At 50.4% G+C, this 25937-nt stretch overlaps 2 protein-coding genes across 3 annotated transcripts; both read left to right on the forward strand.

Annotated features, from left to right (window-relative positions):
* The first annotated feature begins 314 nt into the window (after nt 1-314).
* On the forward strand, nt 315-7163 carry CENPM (centromere protein M). 2 transcript variants are annotated; one of them, XM_079303230.1, is made up of 6 exons: nt 315-445; nt 609-688; nt 3159-3257; nt 4296-4375; nt 5372-5463; nt 6220-7163. In XM_079303230.1, the coding sequence occupies exons 1-6, from the start codon at nt 389-391 to the stop codon at nt 6343-6345; spliced, it is 534 nt and encodes a 177-aa protein (XP_079159356.1). In that variant the 5' UTR covers nt 315-388; the 3' UTR covers nt 6346-7163. The 2 variants fall into 2 exon arrangements, with proteins under 2 accessions (XP_079159356.1, XP_079159357.1); XM_079303231.1 differs by lacking the exon at nt 3159-3257 and having other exon boundaries at nt 6220-6534.
* An 11102-nt stretch (nt 7164-18265) lies between these two features.
* TNFRSF13C (TNF receptor superfamily member 13C) lies at nt 18266-23984 on the forward strand. The gene is made up of 3 exons (XM_079304977.1): nt 18266-19197; nt 19690-19851; nt 21376-23984. The coding sequence occupies exons 1-3, from the start codon at nt 19053-19055 to the stop codon at nt 21687-21689; spliced, it is 621 nt and encodes a 206-aa protein (XP_079161103.1). The 5' UTR covers nt 18266-19052; the 3' UTR covers nt 21690-23984.
* Nucleotides 23985-25937: the final 1953 nt, after the last annotated feature.

Below are 25937 nucleotides of genomic sequence, written 5' to 3' on the forward strand. Positions count from 1 at the left end.
CAAGCGGTGGTCAGGCACAGCAACACCCTGCGAAGTGGTCACAGCACCAAGCCTGACAGAGTTCAAGAAGCGTTCGGACGGCTCTGTGTCTCTTGGTGTGACCCTTGTGTCCCCGGGCCCGCGGTGTGACTGCTGTGCAGGGCCAGGAGCTGGACACGGTGGTCGCTGTGGGGCCCTCCAAAGCGGGATACTCCGTGAGGCGATCACCGCCAGCGCCGCAGCGCCCCCTACCGGCCGCCGGTAACCGCGCTCCAGCCGCAGGCCCCGCCCAGCCCCGCCCCTCAGGCCCCGCCCCGCCCCTCAGGCCCCGCCCCTCCCCTCAGGCCCCGCCCCGCCGCTCGACGTCGGCGCCAGGCGGAGCGCGGCTGCCGTTTGAATTCCGGCGGGGATGTCGGTGCTGCGGCCTTTCGACAAGCTCCCGATGCTCAACTCCTGCGCCCTCCTGGTAGGTCCGGCGGTGGCCCCATCGTCCCTGCTCCTTCCCTTTTCCCCGCTGTGGGCGCCCGCCTGTCCCGTACTCTCCGCCATGTCGGGCCCGGCCCCGCGCGGGAATTTGCTCTCCGGGCCGATGCGGCTGTGGCTGACGGCGCTCTCTGCTCTGCCCGCAGCTCGTGGGCTCGGACGAGGCGATCCAGCAGAAGCTGGCGGAGGCGATGCTCCGGGAGAAGAGGAGCTTCAACATCAGCATGTGAGTGGTGGGGAGCGGGATGCGCCGCCCGCGGCCCCGGGTCCGAGAGCTGCGAACCAGCGGCTGTGAGGCGAATTCACGGAAAGCTTCCGCTTCAGATCCCTGATGCACCGAAACTGGTTAAAAACGCAGGTTCCGTCCCCGTGGCAGGAGTCGGTTCAGAGAGAGACTTCGCTCTTCCGGACGCTAGAGAGCACCACCGCCCAGATGTGACCGCATCTGCAGCGGGCAAACCCCTCTGTCCTCAGGGCGTGCTTGGGAACGGGGGCGGGGGGTGTTCATGTTCACCGTGCACAACACGCCTTTTGCCTGTTGCACAGATGTTTGGTTATTAAATTAGAAAGGTGTGAGAGCAACACTTTTTTTCCCCCCACCTGAGAGACAGAAATTAAAACATCCTCGGACAAAATCTGACAGGTATAATGCTTGCAGTTACTTGCAGGCAAATGAGTTTTTCTAAAAGATGTCCATTGCTCTGGATGCTCTTTGTAGTGTTTTCTGGTTTGTATGCACACACGTGCTTTTCCTCCTCAAGCTATTAAGATGCACTTGGAATTTCAGTTTTAGCCACATGACATATCCTGTCTTAAAAGCTTGATTAACTAACTTTTTAAGATAAAATGCCCTTGACAGCTCTCTTGCCAAGGCCAAATGAGTTTAGTCAGCTCTTCAGAAGGTGTTTGTGTTATTTCACTGCTGTAATCCATGGCTGTGCAGTAAAAACAACCCGAGCTAATGTTCTGCTGGCTAATTAGAGTGACTAGTGCTCCGATTGTGGCATCTTGGATGTCTGTGCTAACTAATAATAAATGAATTACCCCATTTTCTATGTGAAACCTGCAGCCTCTGCTGAGCTGTGGAGTGCCATAACTAGATGGCTGCTGGTACTACAGCTGGGTAACTGCCCAAAGGCACAGAATCCCGTGTTCATGCTACAGAGCAAGATACATTCCTGTGCAGATATTGCTAGGAAAGCAAAGTCAGTGGGGTATTTTTCCTCCCACAGTGTTACTTTGAGATTATACACATTACAAATAAATATGGTATCTAATCTGACAGGTCTACCTGTAAGGTACAGCTGTTGGGGGAAGAATTACAGGGCTTGGGTTTGTTTGTGTCTCTTATTGCTGGGTGGGAGAAAGGCTTCTGCAGTGCATATCTGGAGACCGCTGACATCATCTAGTCATGTTGGTTTAAATATAGCAGAATTCCAAATAATGCAGTGCTTTTCTGGGTCGCTTTTTTTCTTTCCCCCCCAGACAATGAGATCTGATGCTTTCATCAAAGAGTCTCCCTAATTTTATCTTAAATTAATAAACTGGTTTGTGTTGCAGTGTGTCTTTCAAGCTTATCTCTTATGTTAGTTTCAGAATGTTTTTGTTAGATCATATCTTCCATAAATGGAAGAAACAAAACACCTGTATTTGGGGACTAGCAAACAAAACTACAAACTACGTAGGTTAATAGAAGGGAATGTGTACCATGGTCTGTGACTGCCAGAGAAAACTGCTAAGTCTTTGAACTGAATTACTAGAATTAATATTCCCCAAGAGGACCAGAATCAGCATTTCTTCCTTGCCTTGCAGAGAGGAAATGGATTGTGAGAGTGACTGAATTTCTGAGATGTTTTTCCAGTTTAAATTAAGGTGAACTTCCAAAAATGCAGTGCTGATAATATTCTTCTCTGTAGAAGATCCAGTTATGTACTGCTGAAACCCTTTTTTGTTGAGTTGTTGGTTGGTTGTATTGCTTATTTGTGTTTGTTTGTTGTTGTTTGGGTTTTTTAGTGGGAAGAGATACAAAAATCCCCATCCTGTATTTCTTCCAACAGCTTTAATTAGCACTGGTGGTACCACATAGAAGGATGCCTAAACTAACCTAGTAGCTCCTGACATAGTAAAAGGTTAAAAAGGGGTGTAATGATATAATAGAGGCTCTTTTTGAGTTATAACTTCATCTATAAAGCTGTATTAGTGACAAATTTGTTGTTTAAAGCTCTTCTGTACCTGGAAAGGTCACCTCTCCTGTGTGAGCGTATGAGCAGTATCTCTGGAATGTGACAGAAAAGCACTGATGCATTTTAACTGAAACTTGGCAGCAAAATATTCCAGTAAAGAATTGGGATTTGCTTTGTTAGACAGGACTCTTTGTAACAATTAAATGAACTAACTTGCCGTACAGATCTGCATGGAGAAAATGTTTCTGTGAGACTTGTTATGCTCTAATAAGCGTCCCATTATAACCAGCCTTGTCTAGCAATTACCATTGTGCCTGTCAGCAACTGTGAGTGGGCCTAAGATATGAGAGTACCACTTAAACAATCACAGTGTCTCTTCAATGCCCACGTATTTAGTAATTAGCAGGCTGGTAACTTGCTACAGGGTGAACTGCAGTGGTTATGTGATTGTGGGTAAGTGGATACTGTCTTGCCAAGCTGTTTGGTTAAACTGGCAAATTTGTTATCTTTCAGTCACCTTGCTACATCCCTCCCTTTACCATCAGAGAGGGATCATCTTCGACCCAGGATAGATATGGTTGTGTTTATGATTGACATCAAGAGCAAGTACAGGTAACAGAAGGGCAAAAATATGAGAGGGGGGACTAATATTATTTCTTGGTTTGATGGCTAAATGTGCATTTTTATTGTGTTGGAATTGCTGAATAGTGGGTTTCAAACCCAAGACTTGCTGTGGTGGAAGAACTCAGTAATACATAGAGTGGCTTTCTGGCCTCCAGCAGTGGATTAGAGCTGAATTGCTCTCTCCAATAACATGCCTGTTGTGCACTAAGTTGCCATAGCAGAGAAGGCAGAATTTATTTCTGGCTCTGGGTATGTGACAATATGATCTGAGCTTTGAAAAGATGCTGTCTGTAGAATAAGATGGAAGTGCTGGTGGTGCTGTGAAGTTGTATAATATGCAGAAGTCTGATGTGCACTGGGCAGTGCTGCCCAATAACCAGCAAGTGGCTGTGTCTGTGCCCTCAGTTCACTGACACTCCTGGTCAAGTGGGATCAGCACTAAGGATGTCTCTAGGCAAAAGAGAAAGGTCTGAAGGGATTGATCCCTTTTCTGTCATCCTGCGCTCGCCTTTGTAGAAGTGATACTTGTTTTCCCAGCCACAAGTAAAGACTTGCTAAGGCACAGAAGTCAGCATTTTATTACTTACTTAACTTGTGACTGATGATCCTGGGCTCTCATTTACCAAAAATGACAGGCCCAGCTGCATACTTACAGCACAGATGGTGCTGTAGAAATGTGTGGGCAAGCGCTTCCTGAACGAGCCGAAGTAGTGCTGAAGTTTCATTGGGTATTAATGAATTCAGATGCTTGGTGTCTGTAAATCATGGAGGACACTCTTCAAACTAACTCTAACTGTTGAGTCTTGAGTAGAAAGGATATGTTATGGGTTATTAAACAGCTGTGGGTATTACAGAGGTCTCTGATGTCATGCTTTTAGCATAAAGCAGAACTTTGCGAGCTCACAAATCAGCAGATGTTAACATCATTGGTTTTCTAATAGTGCTTCTGAAAATTATTCCTGTTGTCCTTATGCTGCACTGGTTTAACCTCCCTGTCTAACTAGATTGTCTATACTTTTCTGACAGCTTGAAGAATGTCGAAACTTCTCTAGCTTATGTGGATGCCAGCTTCTTCCTGGGGAAAGTGTGCTTTCTTGTCACTGGGGGTACGTATGGCTTCTCTGCAACCAGCACAATTCACTGTTGGTTTCCTTAAAACAGGGCACTGACTTAACTTGAAACAAGCTAAAGGAAACCAGTGGCTTTGTTGAAACTTTGTTTAAATTATTTCTGAACTCCTCTGCCTTTATTGTTTTCCTGGATGAAACAGTTCTCTCATGCTCACTTGCTCTCAGCTTTTTGCATTTGCCAGTAAGACCTCTCTTCTCTGTCCTTAATCCCTGAATATGATTTGTGTTAATGATTTGGGGGGGGGGGGGCACTCTAGAGGTCTGTTCTATCTGCTCTTGCAGATTTGTCTTAATGATAATCTTAATGAGCAGTGAGAAGCATATGATACTGTGTAATAAAGTGAATCTAAATGGATGAGCCACAAAACTGTGAAGTACAATTTTAATACAAGACTGGTATCCCTGCTGTGTCTGGCCCTGTTGTTCCTCTAATCCTTCTGTATCCCAGTGCTTTCCTGTGTACCCTCCATGCTTCAGCTCTGAGAAACTGGAGAGGCCAGACTGCACTGCTCAGTGTTGGAATATAGGTGTTGTGTCCCTGGAGTTTGGGGTCAGGAGGTTTAATTCCGAGGTAGAGGAGTATGAGCATTGTCTTGTGTATGTCACTTCTTGATGAAGTGAATTCCTTGGAAACCAGAACACTCAATGGTAACATATGAGCCAGGAGGACTTTTGGTAAGTGAGTGGAAGACTCTGTCCCTCTGATAGTGTGATGATCCCTTATGCAGAATGCTGAAGTTACATGAAGAGTGATGTGGCACTATTCCTGCTGTTAGTGTTATGAAAGACTTCTGTGCTAATTCCATTTCAAAACTTGTACCATTCTCCTTGCACTGCTCACTGTTGCCTTACCTTCTATTATACTCTCAAAATAGCTCTGGATTGTTCTGTGGATGTGGAATTTCCTAGAACTTTTCTTCACTGATCGCTGATTTATGAGGCTTGTAATGTGGGAAAATGTTTTTTTTTTAGTTGGCAGGGTGAATGCTTGCAGCATTGAGACGAACGCCGTCTGTAAATTAGCAGAAGCCTACTGCAGTCCTGTGCTATTCTGTGAGCTGGAGGTAAGGTGCTTATTTAACATCTCAAAGGATTTCTGGATTCCACTGCTCTGGGATTGTTAGGAACACCATTATATTAGCAATAAATACACATAACAATAAGTACATATACTACTGGCTTTTGTAAGTAGTACAAAAGTCAGAGACCAGACTGTCTGCAAGAACAGGAGCTACAGGAGTCTGGCTGTCCTTGAAATGAGTCTTCTAGTAATCTTTTCTTCCTGTGCTACTTCAAAACCTCATGAAGCCAAGCCTTAGCTAAGAAAAAAAAACCATCTCTGATATGCAAAACCTTGGTACACTTGTTCCTTGGTGCATTTTCTTTTCCTGGGAGCCTGAGCTTTTATCTGCCATGTGATTCCCTTGCCCATGTAATGTTTTGTGTCAGCCAAACTTTGTGGCTTCACTGACCATTTTGCCATCTGATATGCCACTCTTTCCAATTAGCTGCTTTGTCTGAAAAGCTGGAGGGAGAGTTTGGCATTCAGCACCAGCACACTTCACTTTTCTGTGTACTTGTCACTGCATCCTCAGAGACTGCTTCCCTACCAGCAGGTAGAATCCATGCCTTTGGCAAGCCCTTCAGCACTTCCAGCTGGCAATCCTGTACCTTCCCTAACATCAGGGAAGTAAATGGGCCTGTTTGGGGTTTTCTGTAGCTAGCCACTTGATGCCTGCTCTGGTTCTTTCTTTTATCAAAGCTTACCATTGCTGTTCTTCTTTTGTATTGATTAAATAATTTCTCCATTTTGTTTCCAGTTGGAAGGGATTCGAGCTGCTACTGCTCAACGACTTCTTCGAATGTTACAGATCTGTGCTGGTCACATACCAGGAGTTTCTGCCTTGTCCTTTGTCTCACTGATGAGGAACTCTAATGTTGATTAGCTTCTCATTGTGATACTTCAGACACATTCATCAGGTTTTTTCATGTCAGGCATTCAAGCTGCTGCAGTTGGCATCACATTGGGAAGCTTTTTTTCCCTGACTTGTCATCACCACTCATCCAGAACTGTTCCTAGTTGCTTACCTCTCAAGAAAAGTTTGATTCCTATCTGTTATTACATCTGAATCCCATTTCACGATTAAGTTCAAGTTTTTTCCACTTGGCCAGTGGCCAGGAGCTACATGTTTTCTGAGAGAATATTCGAAGAACAGGCTACTGTCTCCAAAACACCACAGAAGAGGCAGCAGGCTCCTGCTTTCTTTCAGTTGAAGTGCAGCACCTTAGTCTGATATGAAACCTTGCTGCCAGGTTTTGTCTGTCCACCAAGAGGAGAATGGAGAAGGAAGTCTGGCCTACCAGCTTCCAGATAGACTGCACTTGGTAGTTAATGATCCAACTGTGTGAGCATCTGCCCAGCAAAGGACTCAGTATTTCCATGCCTGGCACCTGACTGGGAAGTAAGGGACTAAATAAGATAATCAATCTAGCACTTTAGCTTTCTTTTAGATCCTTGAAGAAAAAGACTCCACCTGTCAAGCCCAAGACAGCCCCAGTAACACAGCCTATGGGATTGCCCAGAGATGAAACCCAGCAGACCAGACCACAGCAGCACACACAAAACATGTTGTCTCTGCTGCTTTGCAATATGCTTGTATAATCCCTTTCTACCAAGTTCTGACCAGCAGTAAGTTGTGCCTTGTTCTTACTGTAAGTCACTGAGTTTTGAGAGTTCTAATTTAATAAAATAAGTCATATGTAATTGTTGTATGCTCTTTATTAGCAATGTGGCAATGGACTCTAAAACCTGCAAACGCTTGCCCCAGTTTGTGCTGGCAGGCTGGTCCTTGCTGGCAGCTCAAACTCCCAGTTAGTTGTTTTGCTGCACTCGTGGCTTCAACCATGTGGTGGTGGCAAAAGCTTTTCAAATACAGCCCTTTCTGTTCATTGAGTTGAGCCACCTGCCAGAATACAGTGCTTTTTGAAACACTGGGATGTTTCTTACCCGGAATTGCATGCCAGGTAGAAATGAAGCCTAGAGAGAATCTGTTAAGCTCCCCTCTGATTTAATTTATTTAATCCCTAATAGTCTACTTTAATGTTCCTAGGTGCAGAGCTCTAGCTGTGTGCACTTTTTCGGTTAGCTTGTTTCTGACATCTGTCTGTGAGCTGGAAAAGCAGAAAGCAGCACTGCAGGCTTAATCAGCTGTGAGTGTTGGCAGTCCTTGCAAAGACAGCTCAGCAAGGCACAAAGCCTGTATCCTTGCTCAGAGGACGCACAAATCCCAGCTCCAGTTGTATTGTTGCTGATGGGGGAGGGCTAGGGTGTTTGTCAGCTGAAACAAAAGGAGCTAAACCATTCAGCTGTGTTATGATGCCCAAAAGGGCTGGACTCTGGCTAAAACCCAAAGGAGAAAGACATGTGCAAACTGTCGTGGCTGTGTAAGGAGGATTGGAAGCTTAATGGGCATGCCCTACTTTCAGCTAGCATTGCCATCCTGAAGGTACTAACCAGGACTTGGCCACCAGAGAGGGGAAATCATGCTGAGAAACAAGTTTCTGTGTTGGTTATGCTGTCTCAGCCTTGCTCTTGTTTTGAGTCCCTCAAAATAAAGGAGACCATGGCTTAGAATATAGGCTGGTTTCGATTTGCTCTTGATGTGCAGGTGCAGTCTGTGGGAGGAAAGGAAGGGAAGTGGCATAAAATGAGCCACTCTGCTGTGTCCTCTGCAACTCCTAAAAGGCAAAGAGACTTATCCATCTCCTAAGTTGCTCTCCAGTTGACTCTAATAACTGATGGACTCAGGTTAAATCCCTCTGGCTTCAAGAGAAATTTCACTCTGTTTTTTAACTAGTGAAAATGAAATTTTTTTTTGGTCCACCCAGAATTCTTTGGAGTAACCCATAAGTCCATTCCTGCACCTTCAAGCAGGGTTTTTTTTTTCCATTGTTATGTTTCAGGTGGGGTATTTCTTCCCTTCTACTACTTTCAAAGAAGAAAGATGCTGTTTTTACTTCCTACAGGTGCCTGAATCTCAGCTGGTACATAATAAAATATAGTTCCTTAAGAGCAGCATCTTGCTTCACCTTGGGGCAAATATTTTTCTTACTCTTAGGAGAAAGTATTTACTAGAACTGGCAGGGGAAGTGGAGCGTGCCTAAGAATATGACACTGTGTCTCAGGTCCATCATGTTTTACAACCCAAAGTAGTTGGGACACATCTAAAGCTACATCTTCAACTATGTAAATACCTCTAGGAGCTGTCAGCTATTAGTTTAGACAGGCCATAACACTGCCCTTACTACCAGAGGAGACAAGGCAGCTGAGGATATTTTTTATGTGGATGGAGTAGCCAGGGCTAGTGTTTGATAAAGGTCTTGTGAAAGTAGTACTTGATTTGGGATCAGAGGCATGGGAGGCCTAAACCTGAATTAAGGCTAGTTATTCAGGTTCTCTTGTGTTCAAACCTCATGAAAGAGCTTTGCCAAGTTGAATCTGAAGCTGACTGAAATCTAAACTAACAGAAACATTTTGAAGTTACCTGCTTTCTCTTCTTTCTTGCCTCAGTTCCCTATCCCTATGAAGATTTTCGAAGAGGAATCCCCCTTTCTGGTGAAAGTACCTGTGAGCATTGATAGTTTGACAGTTTCAGTTTGTAGATGTGTTTCTCTTTGTCAGTTATGTCATCAAAATTAGAATAAATGTGATTTAATTAGTATAGAAGAACTCATACCAGTTGCACGGGTGTAAGCTCTGGTTTCACAGTGCCTTTTTTGGGGGATGGAACTAAATGAGGTTGTAATATGGTTTCCTCTGCTATGGCAGGTTGACCCACAGGATTTCTTTTTCAATCCAGTCCCTTGAAGAAGATTTTGCAACCTCAGCCTGCTAGCTGAACAGCTCACAGAGGTGATTTCAGCTTGCTTGGCATTACCTGGTGAGATTACAGCTCTCCACTGTGCCACATTTTCTGCAGTTAAATCAGACCAACTTTTAAGCATGATAAAACAGGAATATGCTCAGTCTACACCAATGGGAAAGATAGTCTGCATACTGAAATGGCACCCATTATAAAAGAACTCTGTTCCTGGAACAAAGATCAGAGATAAATCCAATCCTGGGGATGTATCTGTCCTTTCCAGACCTTAAAGCCTGGTGCTAAAGTTTTAGACTCAAGGCCACCTCTGATACTTGCTTTGGGGACTGGTTAAAACTGGATGTCTTTGCTTGCCAGGACCTGTAGTTTGAAGGGAGTGGCTGGCTGGGGTCAGCAGTGGTGCTTAGCAGCTGTGGTCAAGCTGTACGAGCTCCTTGGGTGCTCTCATCATGACCCTGTTCACAGCAGTGGTGTGGGCAAGAAGGGACTCCTGCTCTGCTGACTCTGACCACGAGAGCTGTGGCAGAGGTCAGCTCTGCTTGCCTGCCAGAAGCAAGGGAGAGGCTTCCTCCTGGGGGGGTTTTAACTTGTCTTGATTTTACAGGAGCACTGGCTGTTTCCAGCTGGCCCAGATCCCCTGGCAGTCTCCTCTGCACTTTGAGTGTTCTCCACTCCCCACCCTAAGCTGCTGTGCAGTGTTGCTGTGGGCTGCTTGACAACTGCCACTTTCCATTCAGTGGCCAGCTGTCCTTCACTGGTGGGGAAAAGTGATTTATATGCAAGGGAAAGCAATAGCTGGTACAGCCCAGAGGCAGGAGCCAAAAAGACTGGATTCTTTTCACTTCTGTGACTGATTATTTCATGACCCTGGGCACACGTGTGAAAATTCACTGTCCCTCACTTGCTCTGCTTCTACAGCAGGATCTGCCTCCACTCTGCGTGTGTAACAGGGACAAATTGACATTACATTGGGGTCACAAATATAGAATTGAGTGGAAACATTCAGAATAATACTTTTTTTTTTCCTCTTTAGCAGAATTTTACTTTTACCTAAGTTCTATGGGAGACGGTTTGGTGGGAGCTGCTGGCTGGGCAGCTCCTGAGATCCTGTTTTTGTGCAGCTTACATGCCTGACTCTGCTGCAGGGAGGCTGCCAGAAACTGGCTGCAATCCTTCTCATAAGGCATTGCAGCATGCTAAGGTTTTGGTGTGAACTGGAACGAAACCACCCGCTGAAATTCTGAAATTCCCTGCACAGTTCAATTATCCTTGAATTGGCCAGTGGGGAAATCAAAGTCTCTGGATCTCTTCGTCACTGTTAAATATTAATACAGCACGGCGATTCTAGGCAGGAAGGCATCCCCTCGGGTCAGCTCTGTGCAGGAGGGGCTGTCTTGACTGTGAAGAGCCGGTGTGCAAGAGAGGCCGGGCACGGGGGACTCCGGACCGCCGTGACTCGCTCAGACTCCTTGGCAGCTGGGTAACGCTGGCTCCCCGCCCGTGCTGAGCCACGTTTCCTTTGCCACAGGCTCCTTTCTGCAGGAGCTGCCCCGTGCCACCATGTCACAGCCCTCATCCCCTGGAGCTTACGGTGCTGGGGCATTGTGAGAGGAGCCAGGAAAGGCACGGTGCCCGTGTGCCCTGCCCCGCCGCCTTTGCCGAGGGGAGTCAGCGGTGTGTGAAAGAGAGCCCGTGTTTTACATACGTGCAGGCAGCTCCTCGCCGCCGGCCCAGGTGCAGCTGCGGGCTGGGTGCGAGGGCCCCGTGGGCTCTGTGTGTCACGGGAAGGAGCACAGAGGTGGGGCAAGGACAAAAACAACGAGAGAGAACACCTCCCCTTGGGAGACATGGCCCTGGTGTGCAGGGTGGGCTCCAGCCTCGGGATCTCAAAACCCTCTTGGCACTACAGCACTAAAACAAGCGGAAGCACCTGTGCTCAGGCATGTTGGAAGACACTAAAAAGCCCAGCCAGCATTAAACAACCTAAGGAGGCTTTTCCCATTTTCTACCAGTATGGAGTATTGCTTTTCTATCTTTCCATGAAAGCTCTCCAGTGCTGCTATGTGCTCACTGTGCAGTGATATAATTATAGTGCTGTGCTGGGATTGCTGAAACACCTTGGGTGTTTGTGGAGGGCTGGCAGTCCCTGAGACGCTATCATTGTCTGCACTGGTCAGGTCAAAGCTCTCCTGAACCTCTGTGCTGGCCCCTCTCCTACTTTTGACAGCAGCATTGGCATCACCCCAATGTGAACATTCGGGTTTTTTCCCCCACTGCAGTTTCTTTTTCTTGCTCTTCCACAGATCACAGATGTGAAGCCAGGGCTGAATTTGCCTCAGCTCAGTAACAACCTGTGGCTTGTGTGGCGGTGGAGTATCTCTCTTTAAAGACACGTGCCAGAATCAACTAATTAATCCTCATTCCCCTGTGGGACTGAGGGGTGACTCAGTGCCTCGTGCTGTTATGCTGAACAGCAGAGGATCAAAGGCACTGGAGCTGGGGAAGCCCTGGGATAGCACAGCATCACTCTGCCTGCACCTGTAAAGGCTCAATCGTGCACTCTTATCTCCAGGACGTTTTTTAGCCATGCAGGGGATTGAAAACTCTGCAACCTTAGAGACAAGGCTGGAGCTGCCACCACCTTGCTCCAGAGGGAGTATTTTCATTATCTGATGTTGTCTTTTTACCTTTTCTCTTCATTACAACCCAACTTGGCCACCCTGAGCAATTCTCCCTCCTGAACCTACAGCTCCTTCACTGCACCTATTGTGTATGTGTCTGGGTGAAAGGCAGGGCAGGGAGGCTTAGGCACTGCTGAAATTGAGCTGCACGTCCCTCTTGGGCATTGTGACCCCCAGCATGCTGCATGCCAGGCTGTGCCAGCACAGCATGGCAGCCCTGAAGAAATGCAAACAAACCCCAACACCTGACCTTGGGCTGCCCTGGCACCCATCATGCTGTGGTGTGAGCTGCTTGCAGGGAAGGGAAGGGGAGTTGCCTGCATGCAGATGTTGTGTAATACATACCTAATTCAAACACAAGTTTGCAGGCTGGGAAGCGTTCGCCCAGTCTGGGGGGGAAGAGAAAGACCCTCTGGGACAAGAGCTGCTGCACTGCATCTTCTGCTCTGTGTTACAAAGGAGATGAAACATGAAGCATGTGCTTTCTTTAAAACCTGGGTCTTACCCAGGTTGCATGCAGAGCATCACCTGTGAGAGTCCCCCAGAGTGTGCATGAGCTGTGGTTTGGCTGAGCTCAGCCACTGTATGGGACTAATACATAGTGATGGTGTCCTATAAATTATATAGTTGGAATGTTCGCCATCTGCTCTGCACTGAAAGCTGAGTGTGATTGAGATCTTCCCCACTTCCCAAAGCTTGACTCTCTTGCCAAGCTTGAAATGTGTGTGTGTATCTCCTGTAAGTGGTTCTGACTGATTCAGGTAAAGAGGGAATTTTTTAAGCAGGCTGCAATGTTCCCTGCACCCAAAGTGAGAGCTGAAGCAGCGGCCAGCATCCCATTATAAGGCTATGAGTAAAACTGAGTCTGATTTCATGTTAATTAGGTTCTAAAGGGACTGAATCTTGATCACAGTGGTCATATCAAGGATTTAAAATAGTAATGCAAAAAGCAAAGGAAACCCCACAGTGATTCATATAAGAAGAAGAAATAAAGACAGTCATGGAGGAAGAAGGAGTTTGAGGGGGCCTGAATTGCTCTGCTGCCCAAAAGCAGGAGGGGATTTGAATCAGATTATCCTCATTAGATGTCTCTTTAAAGCATCATCAAGCCAGATGAATGGTCTGGGGGAGAGCTTCCAGGCATGGTGGCTGTGATTATCACCAGGGATTTGCAGTCCTAGTTATCTAGCTTAGAGACAAGATTATTAGGGGGTATAAAGCTGTTCCTGCCCTCAGCCTCTAATGTGCATTTTTAGGTTGGGTGATGGGAAACACTGTGCTACTGCGCAGCCCCTCAGATGCCTGCCTGCATTCTCTGGTGGTCCAGCCCTCTGCAGGGCTGTGGGTGCTGTGTAGAAGGGAAAGGGACCTGTGCTGACCAGCACATCTTCCAGAGGGCTGGTCTCACCCTTCCCTGGGGACTGTGGCAAAGGGCAACACCTCCCATATAGGTGCTTACACTGTGATAGGAAATGGGGAGGGGATCTCGGGAGGGGGATTATATCCGCCTGCCTTGGCAGAGCCGTTCGCTACCCACAGCATTTCCCTTCTTGTGACAGCCCCTGCCAAAACAACTCCTCCTTCTTCCAGCTAGAGCCTTTGAGGCCCCAAAGGCTCAGAAGTTGGTGTGGCTGTCACAGAGGGAATGCCTGTGAGCTGTGAGGAAGGCTCTCCCCTTGAAAGGGAATCAATAGACATTGCCCACAGGTTCCTTGGAGTTCATCCTCAGGGGTGGAAAATACAGCACAGGGCTGCTGGCAGCCACTCTCCACCTCCTCAGCCCTGCAGCTGCAGCAGCTCCTCATCTTCCCCTTTATCTTCTTCCCTACTCTAAGTGTTGCACTCCTGTTTCTTCTCTGGGCTTTGGCAGACAGCCAAGGCATTGTGCCCAGATGCTAGCCAGGAGAGGAGGTGCAGAGGCCAAATCCACCTGTCAGTTCTCTTCTAACATTGTATCCTGAATACATTCACGGAAATTCTTAACATTACTCTGCACTCAAGCCTGTGTAAGTAAAATCACTCTGGCCTTTTTACACCAGGCTGGACCTAAAGGTCTGTGGGAAGCCGGAGGATGTTGTAGAGGTATTTGGGCAAGTGTGGCTTTGATTTTTGGTTCTGGAGTCACCCCCAGTGGTGGGACTTTCCACTATGAGTTCTGGGGAGATTTTCACCCTGGCATAAAGGATGCCTGATCTGGCTGAGCCCACCTGTTCAGAGGTTTTCCTGGCAGCACATCACTCTCAGCCACTGGTTTCTGTTTCGGTGCTGGAGGTGCTGCCTGGCCCTGTCACAGCCATGAACGCTCCCTATGAACAGCCACAGGCAAAACTGGGGGGCGGGGGGGGGGGGCACTTTCCCCTGCCTCCCTGTTGCCCAAGGGAGACATACAAGATGCCACTTCTCCTCAGGATGGGAGTGCAGCAGCATCCCTGCTGGAAGGCAGAGTGGGCAGGGAGTTTGAGTACTGTTTGTTCACATTCAGGCAGAAGACTCAGGCTCAGCTAATGCTGTGCTGCTCATGATGTGGGGGGGCTTGCAGTGCCAGAGTCCCAAGCCCCACTGAGTCCCTGTCACACTCTGCAGAGCAGCAAGAGCAGCCAGCACACTGGCTGGAAACACCCCTCACTCCTCCCCACCAGGGCAGATCAAGGGCTGAGCCCCTCGAGGGCTGGATCAGACAAGGGAGGTTTTCCCCATGTCCTCTGTGCTGCTATGTCTCTCTTGGGCCCTATGGATCAGGGAGGAGAAATGGGCAAAGGGAGTTTGAGTTCAGGAAATCTTGACCCACCCTTCTGTAACCCCAGAGGGTTCTTCAACAGGCAGCCCATTGAGAAGCCTAATTTGGATGTTCAGCACAATCCCTGCAGAAGGAGGCAAGGACAGCCTCTCTTCAGCCTTGCTCCAGGGACATATAAACAAGGAGCAGGGAGACAAGTTCCATTTACAGGGTGGGGCACTGCCCTACACCAAACACACCACGCAGTTGGCTGAGCAGCATCACAAACTCCCTTGATAGGAAGCAGAGCACCTATAGAGAGATCTGGGGTTTAGAGTAATTCTGAATCTCTTGAAATCTTTGGTTTCCCATATGATTCCTAAAATCTTACCAGATTTTGTTCCTAGGCGCACCTGGCTTTAGGAAGGATCCCAGTGGATTCCGAGGAGATTTATTCTGGAGCTGTGAGAAATTTGCTCCTTATAGCCATAGTGGTACTTTTGGGAAAGGGATGTTTCCCACCAGCCAGCATAGGGATGTTGGGACAGGGTGCTGGGATGAGGTGCTGAATGGGCTTTGGGGTTGGCTCCAGCCAAGGCATTCTACTGGACCATGTGAATGTGGGGCAGGTGTCAGGCTGTGCTGAGACATTCCCAAGGTGTTGGGTGCATCCTGTCAGAGGTTTGTCCTGAGGTAACTGGCTCTGCTCAGTAAACACCTCACAGCTTCTGTGATCGACAAGCCTTTGGGTTTCCGGTGCGCACGAGCACAGGCTGAACTTTCAGGGGATATTTTCTGCTACACGCGGTTTTGCAAGTGCGTGCGTGAGTCACTTCACCTACCCCTGACACCAGAAGAACCACTCACACGAGTCCAGTCACTCATGTGTGCACGAGCCCTCACAGGCCACTGCCAACCTTCCATGCTCCTGGAGCACCAGCACTGCCCTGTCCTCTGCAGGGATCCCAGGGATCTCAGCTGATCCGAGCTGGCCTCAGCCAAAGCCAGCCCTCCAGGTGCGGGATGGGAGCAAACGGCACTGGAAATGGAGCTGTCTGACTCTGAGATGAAGACGTAATTCTTAAATCGCTCATTTGATATATTTTCTGGTTTATTTGTTTAATAAAAAGACTTAGCCGGAGACCCAGGCTCCTGGGGTTTTCATTTCTCTGCAGAGGAGATAAGAAAAGTGCATTTCCTTATCCAGTGAGTCATTTTTTCTGCTCTTTAATTATGCATTTGTGCGATTATCAAGCGTATTCAGCTCTGAGATGCAAACAGCTCAAACTACTCACTAAGCTTTAACGTTTGCTATTCCAAAAATTATCAACCACAATTATGAAGGGTAGAGGAGGCAAAGATGGGGGAGATGAAAAAGGGGACAGCTGATGCCCAGAACTTGGGCCGTGCTCGCGAGCAGGCCCACATGTGAGTGCTGCTGGGGTAGTCAGGACTGGTTTTCTCCTTGAGTAAGCATTACCATGTGTAAATTCAAACCTATCTTCTTGGCCCAGGAGGGGGAGGACAAGCTGGGACGAGGGCAGGGAAGACCCGTAGAGTATGATAAAGAGGGATGAGAAAATGGGGGGAATAGGGTAATGTCAGTGGCAGCAATGAGGCTGCAACTTCCTTCCATGTAACAGGACCTGGGAGCGCTTCATTCACAGGAGAGCATCACAGCTGCCATCCCCAGGCTCCCCACCATGCATTTGAAACTTCAAGTTTTCTTTCCATGTACTGAAATGGGATCTGTTGGCTCTTGAGCTTTAATGTAGATCTCACCCTCCATGTTGAAAGCACTGTGCAGGTTACTTGGTTTGGGCTTTCCCCAGCATGCATATTTGACTGGGGGGCTCACAGAGTTAATCTGTAAATGTGTGCAGATGCTGGGAACCATTTCCCACCCCACAGCTTAAGCCAAGCAGGGAGAGACACAGGAAGAAGAGGGGCAGCGTGACAGTCAGTCCTGTGGTGGAACCCACAGAAATAGGGGCTGGGGATCCCTGAGAGATGATCAGCATGTGGGAAGTATAGTGGGGGCATTTGAGAGGTGAGGAAAACGGGAATGACGGAAGAGCATACCTCTGGGGAAAGGAAACTAGCAGGTGGAAACACCCCAGGGCAAGAAGAACACAAAGCTTTTAGAGCAGGGAGGGGGTTTGGGGATAGGTATCCTGACAGAGTACTGGGTGTTTTGTGGGGATCCTCTGCCTACGTGCATGTCCTCAGCCCCACCAGCCCACAAGACAAGGTATTTTCTTGGCCCTAGACTCTACTTGCACTTCTAAGAGCTTCCTACTGGAGGGCAGTGAGGATTCTAGGTGCCCTCTCCTTGCCAGGTCTCTCCACTCTGGAGCTCAGATGTGGACTAGAGTGAGCCTTGGTTTTATTTTTCCCCCTGCTGTGGGTCATGGCAGTGCATCACAGCTTTCCATCCCTTCCCACTACCCTGCTTCTGGACACTTGTCTCTCCAACTCCCATGCCTGCACCTCAGCCCTGGTCCTCACCTGGGGTGTACAAGAAGCAGAGGATCAGCTAAAGTGGGATATGGAGAGATGTCCTGCTGTTTGAGCCAGTTCCCCCAGCAGGTATGGGCAGGGTGAGCACAGCCTGCTCACGGCAAGCATCGAGGCAGAGGGTGCTGAGCTGTCTGTGCCATTTGTAGCTCAGGGCTGTGCTGAGAGAGGGAGGGGCTTGGCATGCCCCCACTCGACTGGGGAGTTCTATTTTGACTAAGATAGAGTGGGAATAACTGAGCCACAGCCAGAAGAATGGCCAGTCTCTCACAGCTCCTGAATGCAGCCCATGGCCCTCTGGCAGCCATTCCTGCTGGCATGGCATGGGGTGAGGAAGCAAGAACCCGGGCATGCTGGCTGGAAGGGGAAATGAAATCATGGCAGATGTGGAACTGGTGGGCACCGACCAATTTTTGGTCGGGACTTTGCCTTGCCTAGAGCCCTGAAGCGCCCATGGTGGGGCTGAGACTGTGTTGGGGCTGCTTTGACATTTCTACAATGCAAACTATCCTCTGGGAATTCTGCTGGCAGGGAGAGAGATGTGCTGTAAGGCAGCTCCTTCCCTGCAGGGCATGGGGTACCAATGGACTGAGATCTAGTACTGGGCTGAGATCTAGCACTGAGGGGCTGGTGACTGCATCCTACCCAGGACTTGAGGAGGTGGGATGTGGAGCCTGTGGGCTCAGCTTGCCCAACAGTGACTGGCGAGGAGCAGGCACAGCCTCACTAGAAGGAATCCAGAAGCTGTAGCTGCTGAAAGGACATGACTCCAGCAGTAAAGCCCTATTAGGGATCTCCTTGGTAGGGCAGGTCACCAGTGCTGCTTTCCTCAGCTGAGAGCCAGCCAATAACTATGGCTGGCCCCTTTCTTACCTATGAAGTGAAGAAAAAAGGATGTGACTTTTGTTCAGCAGGAATGAGATTCACCTAGAGCAGTGAAATCCATCTTTTCAGGTGTCAAGCATCAGGCTTTGATGTGTGGGTATTGGTGGAGAATATTTCTCCTGCTCTTGATCAGGAATGCCTAAGACTATTAAAGGATTTTTTTAGTCCCATCCAATGGTTTGAGGACCAGGCTTGCTTGGTGTGACTTGCTTTGCCCAAGCCTTGAACATTTGCAGAGCAGAACCAGATCTGAACCCTGGATAATGAGACATGGTGCTGAGGAGCCACAGGTCTGGGTCTGTGTTGGAGAGGATAGAGAGAGCAAGGTGATGGAGAGCACCATCATTAGGGGTGGAGAACATACAACACTTGGTCTGCTTGCAGAGCAGTCACTGGCAGGATGCCTCATTGGGGCAGTGGGAGCTTTTAAAAGGGGAAACATCAGCGCCCTTGCACTCCTTTCTCCTCTGGTCCTTTGCGCTCTCAATCCAAGCCAGACCTGTGCCCCCGGAATGGAGTCTTGTAAAGATCCGTGCAAAGGAAAGTCTCCTGCAGACAATGGTGAGGGCTGAGGGAGCTTTCCAGTGTAAGCAAAGGGGGGTGCAGGGTGGGGGACATGCCTGGGCTGGGGGCAACATGCAGGTGGGCTGGGGAGGAGTGAGGATCGAGGAGGTCAGGCTGGGACAGCACCGCTGGCTGCGAGGTGCTGCACGGCTGAGGAACACGAGGGGCTGCGGGGATTTCGGAAGCAGATTTTGGAGGAGAGGGGTAGCTTGAGGGCACATTGCAAAGGCAGGCAGGGGTAGGGCTTGGTCGCTTGCTCTCCTCCTCCCTGGTGAAGATCCGCCCCAGGCCAAGCACAGCGATTGTGAGCCCCAAGGGAGAGGACGCAGCTTGACAGACTGTATCTCCCTCTGCCACGGGGCCTGGGGCGCTGCGATTTCACACTCCGGCGGCCCCGGCACCGCCGCGCCATGCAAGAGCCGGGCTCGCACTCCCACCCTGCCATGGCCTTATCAGGAAAAGCTGCCATTGCCCTCTCCTGCCTCTCCTCCGAGTGCTTCGACACCCTGACCAAGTCGTGCATCAAGTGCTCCGACCTGTTCAAGGACAACACAAGTAAGGGGACAAGGGCAGCTGCAGTCTGAGCTGCCCAGGGCTGGATGGGGAGCCAAGGAGGCTGGGGCACCCCAGGGATGGGCAGGTGGAAGGCACCTTCTCCCGAGGATGGCTATGGACGTGGCAATGGAGGACACAGCACCACCTTCACCTAAAGCAGAGTGAAAGGGCAGCCAGTTCCAGTGAGAGGAGCAAGCTGTAGGGAGGTCAGATGATACACCCTAGGGTGGATCAACCTGTCCCAGGGGTGACTGTGGGAAAAGCAGGAGCAGGAAGCTCTCCTCTCCTACTACCCAGGGGCAGGGAATGGGATAAGGGTCTCAACAAGCAGGGGGATATTTTATTGCTGGTGGCAGGTGGGTCACAGTTAAGTGCCACACTTCTTCCCTGCCACTGCAGCCCCCAGGCCTGCCAGCCAGGTGAAAAATGCTGCTGCCCTGTTTCCTCCTTCAGCTGTCCCCCTCCTGACACTACTGGCATCTCGCCCCACAGCAGAGCCTACCCTGGCACCTACCCTGACCAGCACCTTCCTGATCTTTGGGGTTCCACTGCTGGTGGGGCTCATCCTGGTTCTGGCTGCCTTCTGTGGCTTCCTGGCCTGCAAGGTGGGAAAGCAGAGGAGAAAGAGGAAGGCAGCAGATGAAGAAGACAAAGGTAGGAGACCTCTTCCACTCCCTCTCACAACACCCTGAGGACCCAGGGGTAGATGGGATCAGTTACTACTGGCTCCCCTGAGGCACATCCCTGTCCAGCTAGCTCTGCCAAACTCAACATCAACTCTGCAGGCATCCCATGGCATTTTGGGGCGTTTGAATCACTGACTGACAGTGTCCTGCATTCCCCAGGAACCTATGTGCCTTTGCTTAAAGCATGTCCTGGCACCATCTCCTCTCCACAGGGGACACATATGGAGCACTGGTGAGTAGCTTTGTGAGCTCACTGGTGAGAGCCCTCTCCCCTGTAGCCAGAGGACCATGGATGGAGTGGGAGTAGTGGCTCCCGTGGATACATGGGGATGGCTCCAGAGGCAGCCTCTGCCTGTGGTGCTGCAGTGGGGGTCCTAGTGGGGGTCCTAATGGGGGTCCTCCCAGCTTGCTTCTCATGTCTGGGATGCCAGCATCCTCCAACATGCATCCCAAAGACCCCAGTGGGATGTCAGGGCCAGCCCCAGCTGCAGTACTGCAGCACTGCACATGGTTGTCTGGTGCATCAAAATTAGGGCTGAGGTTCAAGGGATGGGGCCGAGCCTTTCCTAGCAGGATCCTTCCAGGAGAGTAAGGCCACAGTGCTCCATGATTGCCTGTTTCCTTGGGGTGGCTCTTTCCTCCCTCAGGGGCCCCTGCACTGGCACTGATTCAGCCTTAAACAATCTTCTCAGACGTGGTCTTGCCTGGCTTCACTCCTCCCCATTCCCAGGCAGGGGTTATGGCTCCCCAGGACCACCAAGAGGGGCTGCCACACAGGGATGCAGGCACTCACCACTGCCCCACAAGCCGGGTGGGTGTCCCCAGTGGGGCAGGTGGTGCTTGTGCCCTGCCTTGCCTGCACACTCCTGGCAGTGCTGGATGGTGACTCAGACCGGGGGGACATTACCCAGGGCCTTTCTGCTCTGTGACAGCCCGTGACGCACATGCCTAGGAAAAACACCAAAAGCAAAAGAGAAGGGAGAAATCCAGTGCTAAGAGAGATCTGCCATCATGGAGAGTGTTGGAGGCACTACTCAGTCTCCTGTTGCACGCCCTGGTTCATATCCCTGTTGTCCCCCAAGGCTGCACCACAGCAAGCCCAGTGCTGCAGCACTGGATGTGTGGAAAGTGGCAGGAGGCCTGGGGCTGGAGGCACACGGCTGCGTTCAAAGTGTGTAAACAAGTCTATTTTTAAGTGGGAGGCAGTCAGGGAGGGCAGGCTGCCATGGGCTGGGCTCTTCTGCTGCCGGCAGGGTTGAGTGAGAGGACTCAAAGTGGAAGTGCAAGTTTCAGCCTTTCCTTCTTGTCTTTTTGGGGGGGGAGGTCCATCGGTTGTAAGCAGGAGCAATTCTGCAGCAGGAGAGGTGTGGGGACCTTGCAGACTCCTACTGTTCCAGATCCATCTCCTCCCCTACAGACAGGACCATCTCCCTGAGACCTGCCTGACCCCACTCCACGATCCCAGTAACCCTCTTTTCTTGTCCCTTCCCAGAAAACATAGACAGCGCCAGCCCCCAGCCCAGCCAGGACCCTGCCATGCCAGAGGGAGATGGAGCCCTGAGCCCAGCCCCATGCCTGCATCTTGTTGGAAGCCTGAAGATGCCAGGGCCACCCAGGAAAGCCAGTGCAAAGCAGAGGCCATGCTGCCAGGGCGATGCTGATGGCGACATTGTTCTGGTCTCTGCTGTGTACCCCCGGCCTGAGGAATGCAACCACAGCTTCCCCCTGCCTGCCACTGAGCTGGGGGCCACAGCACTGGTCACCACCAAAACCACCCAGAACTGTGCCAGAGAGGAGAGGGTCTGAGGGCAAGGAGAATGGGGCTGGGGTGCTCTGGCCAATCCCTGTGGACACTGACAGCCTGTTCCTGGGATGAGCAAAGCCTTCCACTGGTATGAGCTCTGCAAGAACCAGGTCTTGCCTTTAGCAAGATCAGCCTTTTAAGATGACTGTCCTTTTTGTGCTGAGTCCCAAGCTACACCTGTAAATGCTGGAGGAAGCCAAAGTGGATCATGCTGAGTTACAATGAACTGTTGGCAGCTGCCACGGCTGAACCATTGGGAGGAGGCAGAGGAGACACAACCGGTGAGGATGGAGTGTGGCAAGGACTGCTGTGCCATCTGCAAGGCACCCATTGTGTCTGGACAGTTCTCCTGCTGGATGGGCAATTGCTGGGAATATGGGACTGGGCTGGAACACCAGAAACTGCAGGGGGAAAGGAAGCAGGGAGTTATTTTAGGACCAAATCCCACACAGCAGTAGCTCGATTTTTGCTACTGACTTCAACAAAAGAGACTTCAGACCATGAAGAGCAAGGCACACCCAGCATCTACTCCACTTATAGTCTTGCTGCCCTGTCTTCTGGACACTGTGACACCCAGGTCTTTCCACCCTCCAGGCTACCTCACACAGTGGCAGGCCCAGCACTCATGGGAACCCCCTCTACAGTCGGGTACCCTGGGGATAGGAAAAAAGTTTGTCTTCCCAAGCAGTGAGGAGGGGAAAAAAATCTGTCCTTGCTCTGACTTACAGTCCCTGAAGTTAGGGAGGACCAGGGACATACAGTGGAGACAATTAGTCCAGAGGAGCTCCCTCAATCTGTCATTACAGCCCCAGAAAACCGTCACTTCAGCTCACTGTCGCTGCAGAAATACCGTGTGTCACTTGGGATGGATGCTTCCACACTGCACAAAAGCAGTCAGGCAGTGATGTGAGCGTAGGCAGGATGACTTAATTTATGAGAGTGTCCTCAAGGCTTTGCCTGTGTGCCAGAGCTGGCTGGCATTGTTGATCCCAGGCATTTCCTGTGGATGGGTTTCTTTGCCTGCCTGCAAGTGGCTTTGCTGCACAGGAAGGGCTCTGTTTGGGAAATGAACTCATTAGTGTGGGATTGCTGATTCTGAGTAATTACAGCAGCTGATGCCCCCGGCTGAACAGAGTCTCTGGGTTGGGTGAGAAGCCCCTGGAGAAGTAGATTAGTCACTTAGAAGTCATTTGAGGGGTTATTTCCATGAAACACCACCTCTGGGTCTGCTCTTCCTTTAGATGAGGTGGCTTCCTTGTCCAGGAGGCTTTGGACACTGAACAGAGCTGGCCAAGAATGGTGTGGGGGCACCAACACCAGGCATTAATGGGCCACCAAGTGCCATATTCCCAGTAGGGTCAGCTGGAGGCACTGTGTGGATGGGATGTCCCTCTGATGATGGGAAGGTGACTCACTCCCCAAGCCTGAGTTCTCTCTGGGGCTGCAGGACAGATGCAGGTGACCACGTCTCTTCTCCCCTGTCTGTGGCACTGCAGCCAGACTTATGGCATCTGTCTCATAAGGGCAACCACAGGCACTGCCAAGGCCAAAATTCCTCACCACAATTCCTCTCCCAGACCTTAGCACACTGGCAGAGGTGAACCTTCATCTGACTGAGGCATTGCATGATCCAGGATCGATGGACCCCATCTCAGCCTTGAGGATGGTGGAGGAGGTGGTCCACGTGCCCAGTGACTGTCTCCTGGAGCTCCAGACACCTGTGGCAGAAACTGAGGAGACTCAAGGGCTGGTGTGCCAGTCACCCACAACAGCCATGCTTTGCAGAAAGGGTACTGCCACGGCATGAATCACACATCTCCTCATGCTCCACACCCAACCTGGTGAAGTAACTTCAAACAACCTTTGTGTATCTGGAGTGGGGAAAGGAGCCAAAGCCAGGCTGGGGGATGTTTTGTCACTGGAAGGACTGCTTCTGGGACACAGAGCAGCCTGCTTCAGGGGAGATGGGGGCAATATGAAAATGGAGCAGAACTGTCAGGAGCCACCTCCACTTCCCTCCCAGTGACAGTGGCAGCCCAGCCCTGTGGATGCACCGCCTACCCTAGATGATCTGGGAATTTGAAAAAGAAACACTCATTCAATTCCTATTGAAAAAGCCCCTCTTTCTGCTCAGGTAAGGACTTCTGCTCTCATTTCTGCTGGAGTTTAAGCCAGACATCTCCCTATATGGGATGCCACTGGCATTTGCAGCACGCAGAGTGGCAATTGAATCCACACTGTATTCTTCAACCAGTGAGTGCCCCTTGGATCTCCTCTCTGTTATGGCATGTGGGATCACTTCCCTGCATCATGTCTGCCCAACTGCCAGCTGTGGTGGGGCAGTGCTCCCCTTCTGCCCAATCTACCTGGGAGGGATTTGTAACCTGCTCTGTGCTCTTCTCCATCCTCATGTACGGGGCAAAGGGTTGTCCATCTTTTCTGCATGGAGAGCCAAGAGAACAGAGATGAAAAATATGGCAGGAAAAATTAAATAATAAAGTGAACCCACTGTCAATGCATGCGCAGAGGTCTGAATGGGGTCCCCCTTTTCTTGGCTTTAGGGGTCTCCAGCATGATGGTTCTTGGGGTACAGCAGGGCTTTGAGCTGCAGAGGCTCCCCTGGCAGTGCCTGTATCAACACATTCCCTATAAATGGCCACCTGCACAGCCAGGAACCAGTCAAGCTTGGCCACCTGCATCTCCCCACAGCCATGCCAGGAGCTAGCCATTAGGACAAGGACTGGGGAAAGTCTTTTTTTGGGGGGGTGGGGATGTTGCCTGTCTTTGACTTTCCACAGCAGTTTCTCACTTCCCCCTGTGAGGCAGGAGCTGTGCTTCCTCCTCAGCCTGGCACCCACCCACTGCCCACACAACTACCTAGAAAGGCTGGTGAAGCTGGGCTTCACCTGGCTGCAGGGACATGGGGTTTCAGGGAGAGCCAGGGGAAAGTCTGAGGAAACCCCTGGGCAACAGAAAACAATTGAGACTAAAACCCTCCTCATGCAAAATCACCTTACCATCTCCCTAGACATTTCAACCCCACTGACCCTGTTTTGAAGGAGATCATGAGCATATCTGAGTTCCTGCAAGTCTCATAAAAAAATGCTGGTGGTAAAGGAAAGAAGCTCTGGTGCCCCTATGTACATGGGTTTGTTTTTGTCCATGGTCCTAGAGGCAGGAGCCAGCTGTCCAACAGTGCATGGCACTGTGAGAAGAGGGAACACTTGGACAAGGATCTTCTGCAGCCACCAGTCATGTCTGTCAAACCCTTCCCAATCCCACAGCCTCCCCAGACCCCAAAGGGAGGCCTTTCTCCCCCACTTTCTCCTCTCCACTCCCATTACTGGTTCACCCACTAGTTTAGTCTCCTGATGGCTCTTGCACAACTACTCCAGCCTAAAGCACCCCCCGCAGGTCCCACCAAACCCAGCTTACCCTTCCATGAGGGGCAGGGCAGGCAGAGCAAACGGGCACCATTTCATCCCATCCATGAGGTAATGCCCCTATGGCAAACCCCCAGCAGGGTCTGTCTGTCTCTGAGTGCAGCCTCTGATCCCCACACTTGCTGCAAGGATGGGGCTGTGTGGCCACCCCATCATCTGCGTGCCGAACATGGATCTCAACCCATCCCACAGGAAGCTCTCCCATGGCTCGTTCCCCAGTGCCAGCCACGGCATGGTGACACGTGGGTGTCTCTGCAGCGCTCAGAGGAAGCTGTGGGAGGAGAGGAGAGGAGAGGTCAGCAGTCCGGGGGCGCCTGCCACGAGGTGGCACTGAGAGCACACACCGTCCCCAACAGCACTGAGCACCTCCATCATCATCCTGCTCCCCCGAGCAGCCCATTCCCAGAGGGTCAGGCCTCTCTGAGCACTCTCCAGCACATGGACCTGCCAGCCAGTACCTCCTTCTGCATCCCCTCCCTGTCAGCATCTGCCAAAAAGTAAAATACTGTGCTACCCACCAAGCTCCCGGGTGGAAAAGGCCAGGGCTGGAGAGAAGGGGCTGGCCAGCTCCCTGTGCAATGCTGTCAGGGGACCACAGCCTTCCTGATGCTGCTCATCAGCATCCCTCCCTAATTGCTACCCAGTGCCTAATGACAGTAATTAGGGAGAACGAAGCTGCCTGGGGACTGGAAGCGCTGACGGAGTTGGGGGAGACAGATGGTGTTCGCACTTAAAGAAAGATTGAAAAAAAATTCAGCTCAGCTTCGATCAGCCTCCTTTTCCTTTGCTCAGTGTCAGATCACTTTG

The sequence above is a fragment of the Erithacus rubecula genome (genome assembly GCF_903797595.1).
Source record: "Erithacus rubecula genome assembly, chromosome: 4".
In the NCBI taxonomy this organism is placed as follows: Eukaryota; Metazoa; Chordata; class Aves; order Passeriformes; family Muscicapidae; genus Erithacus; species Erithacus rubecula.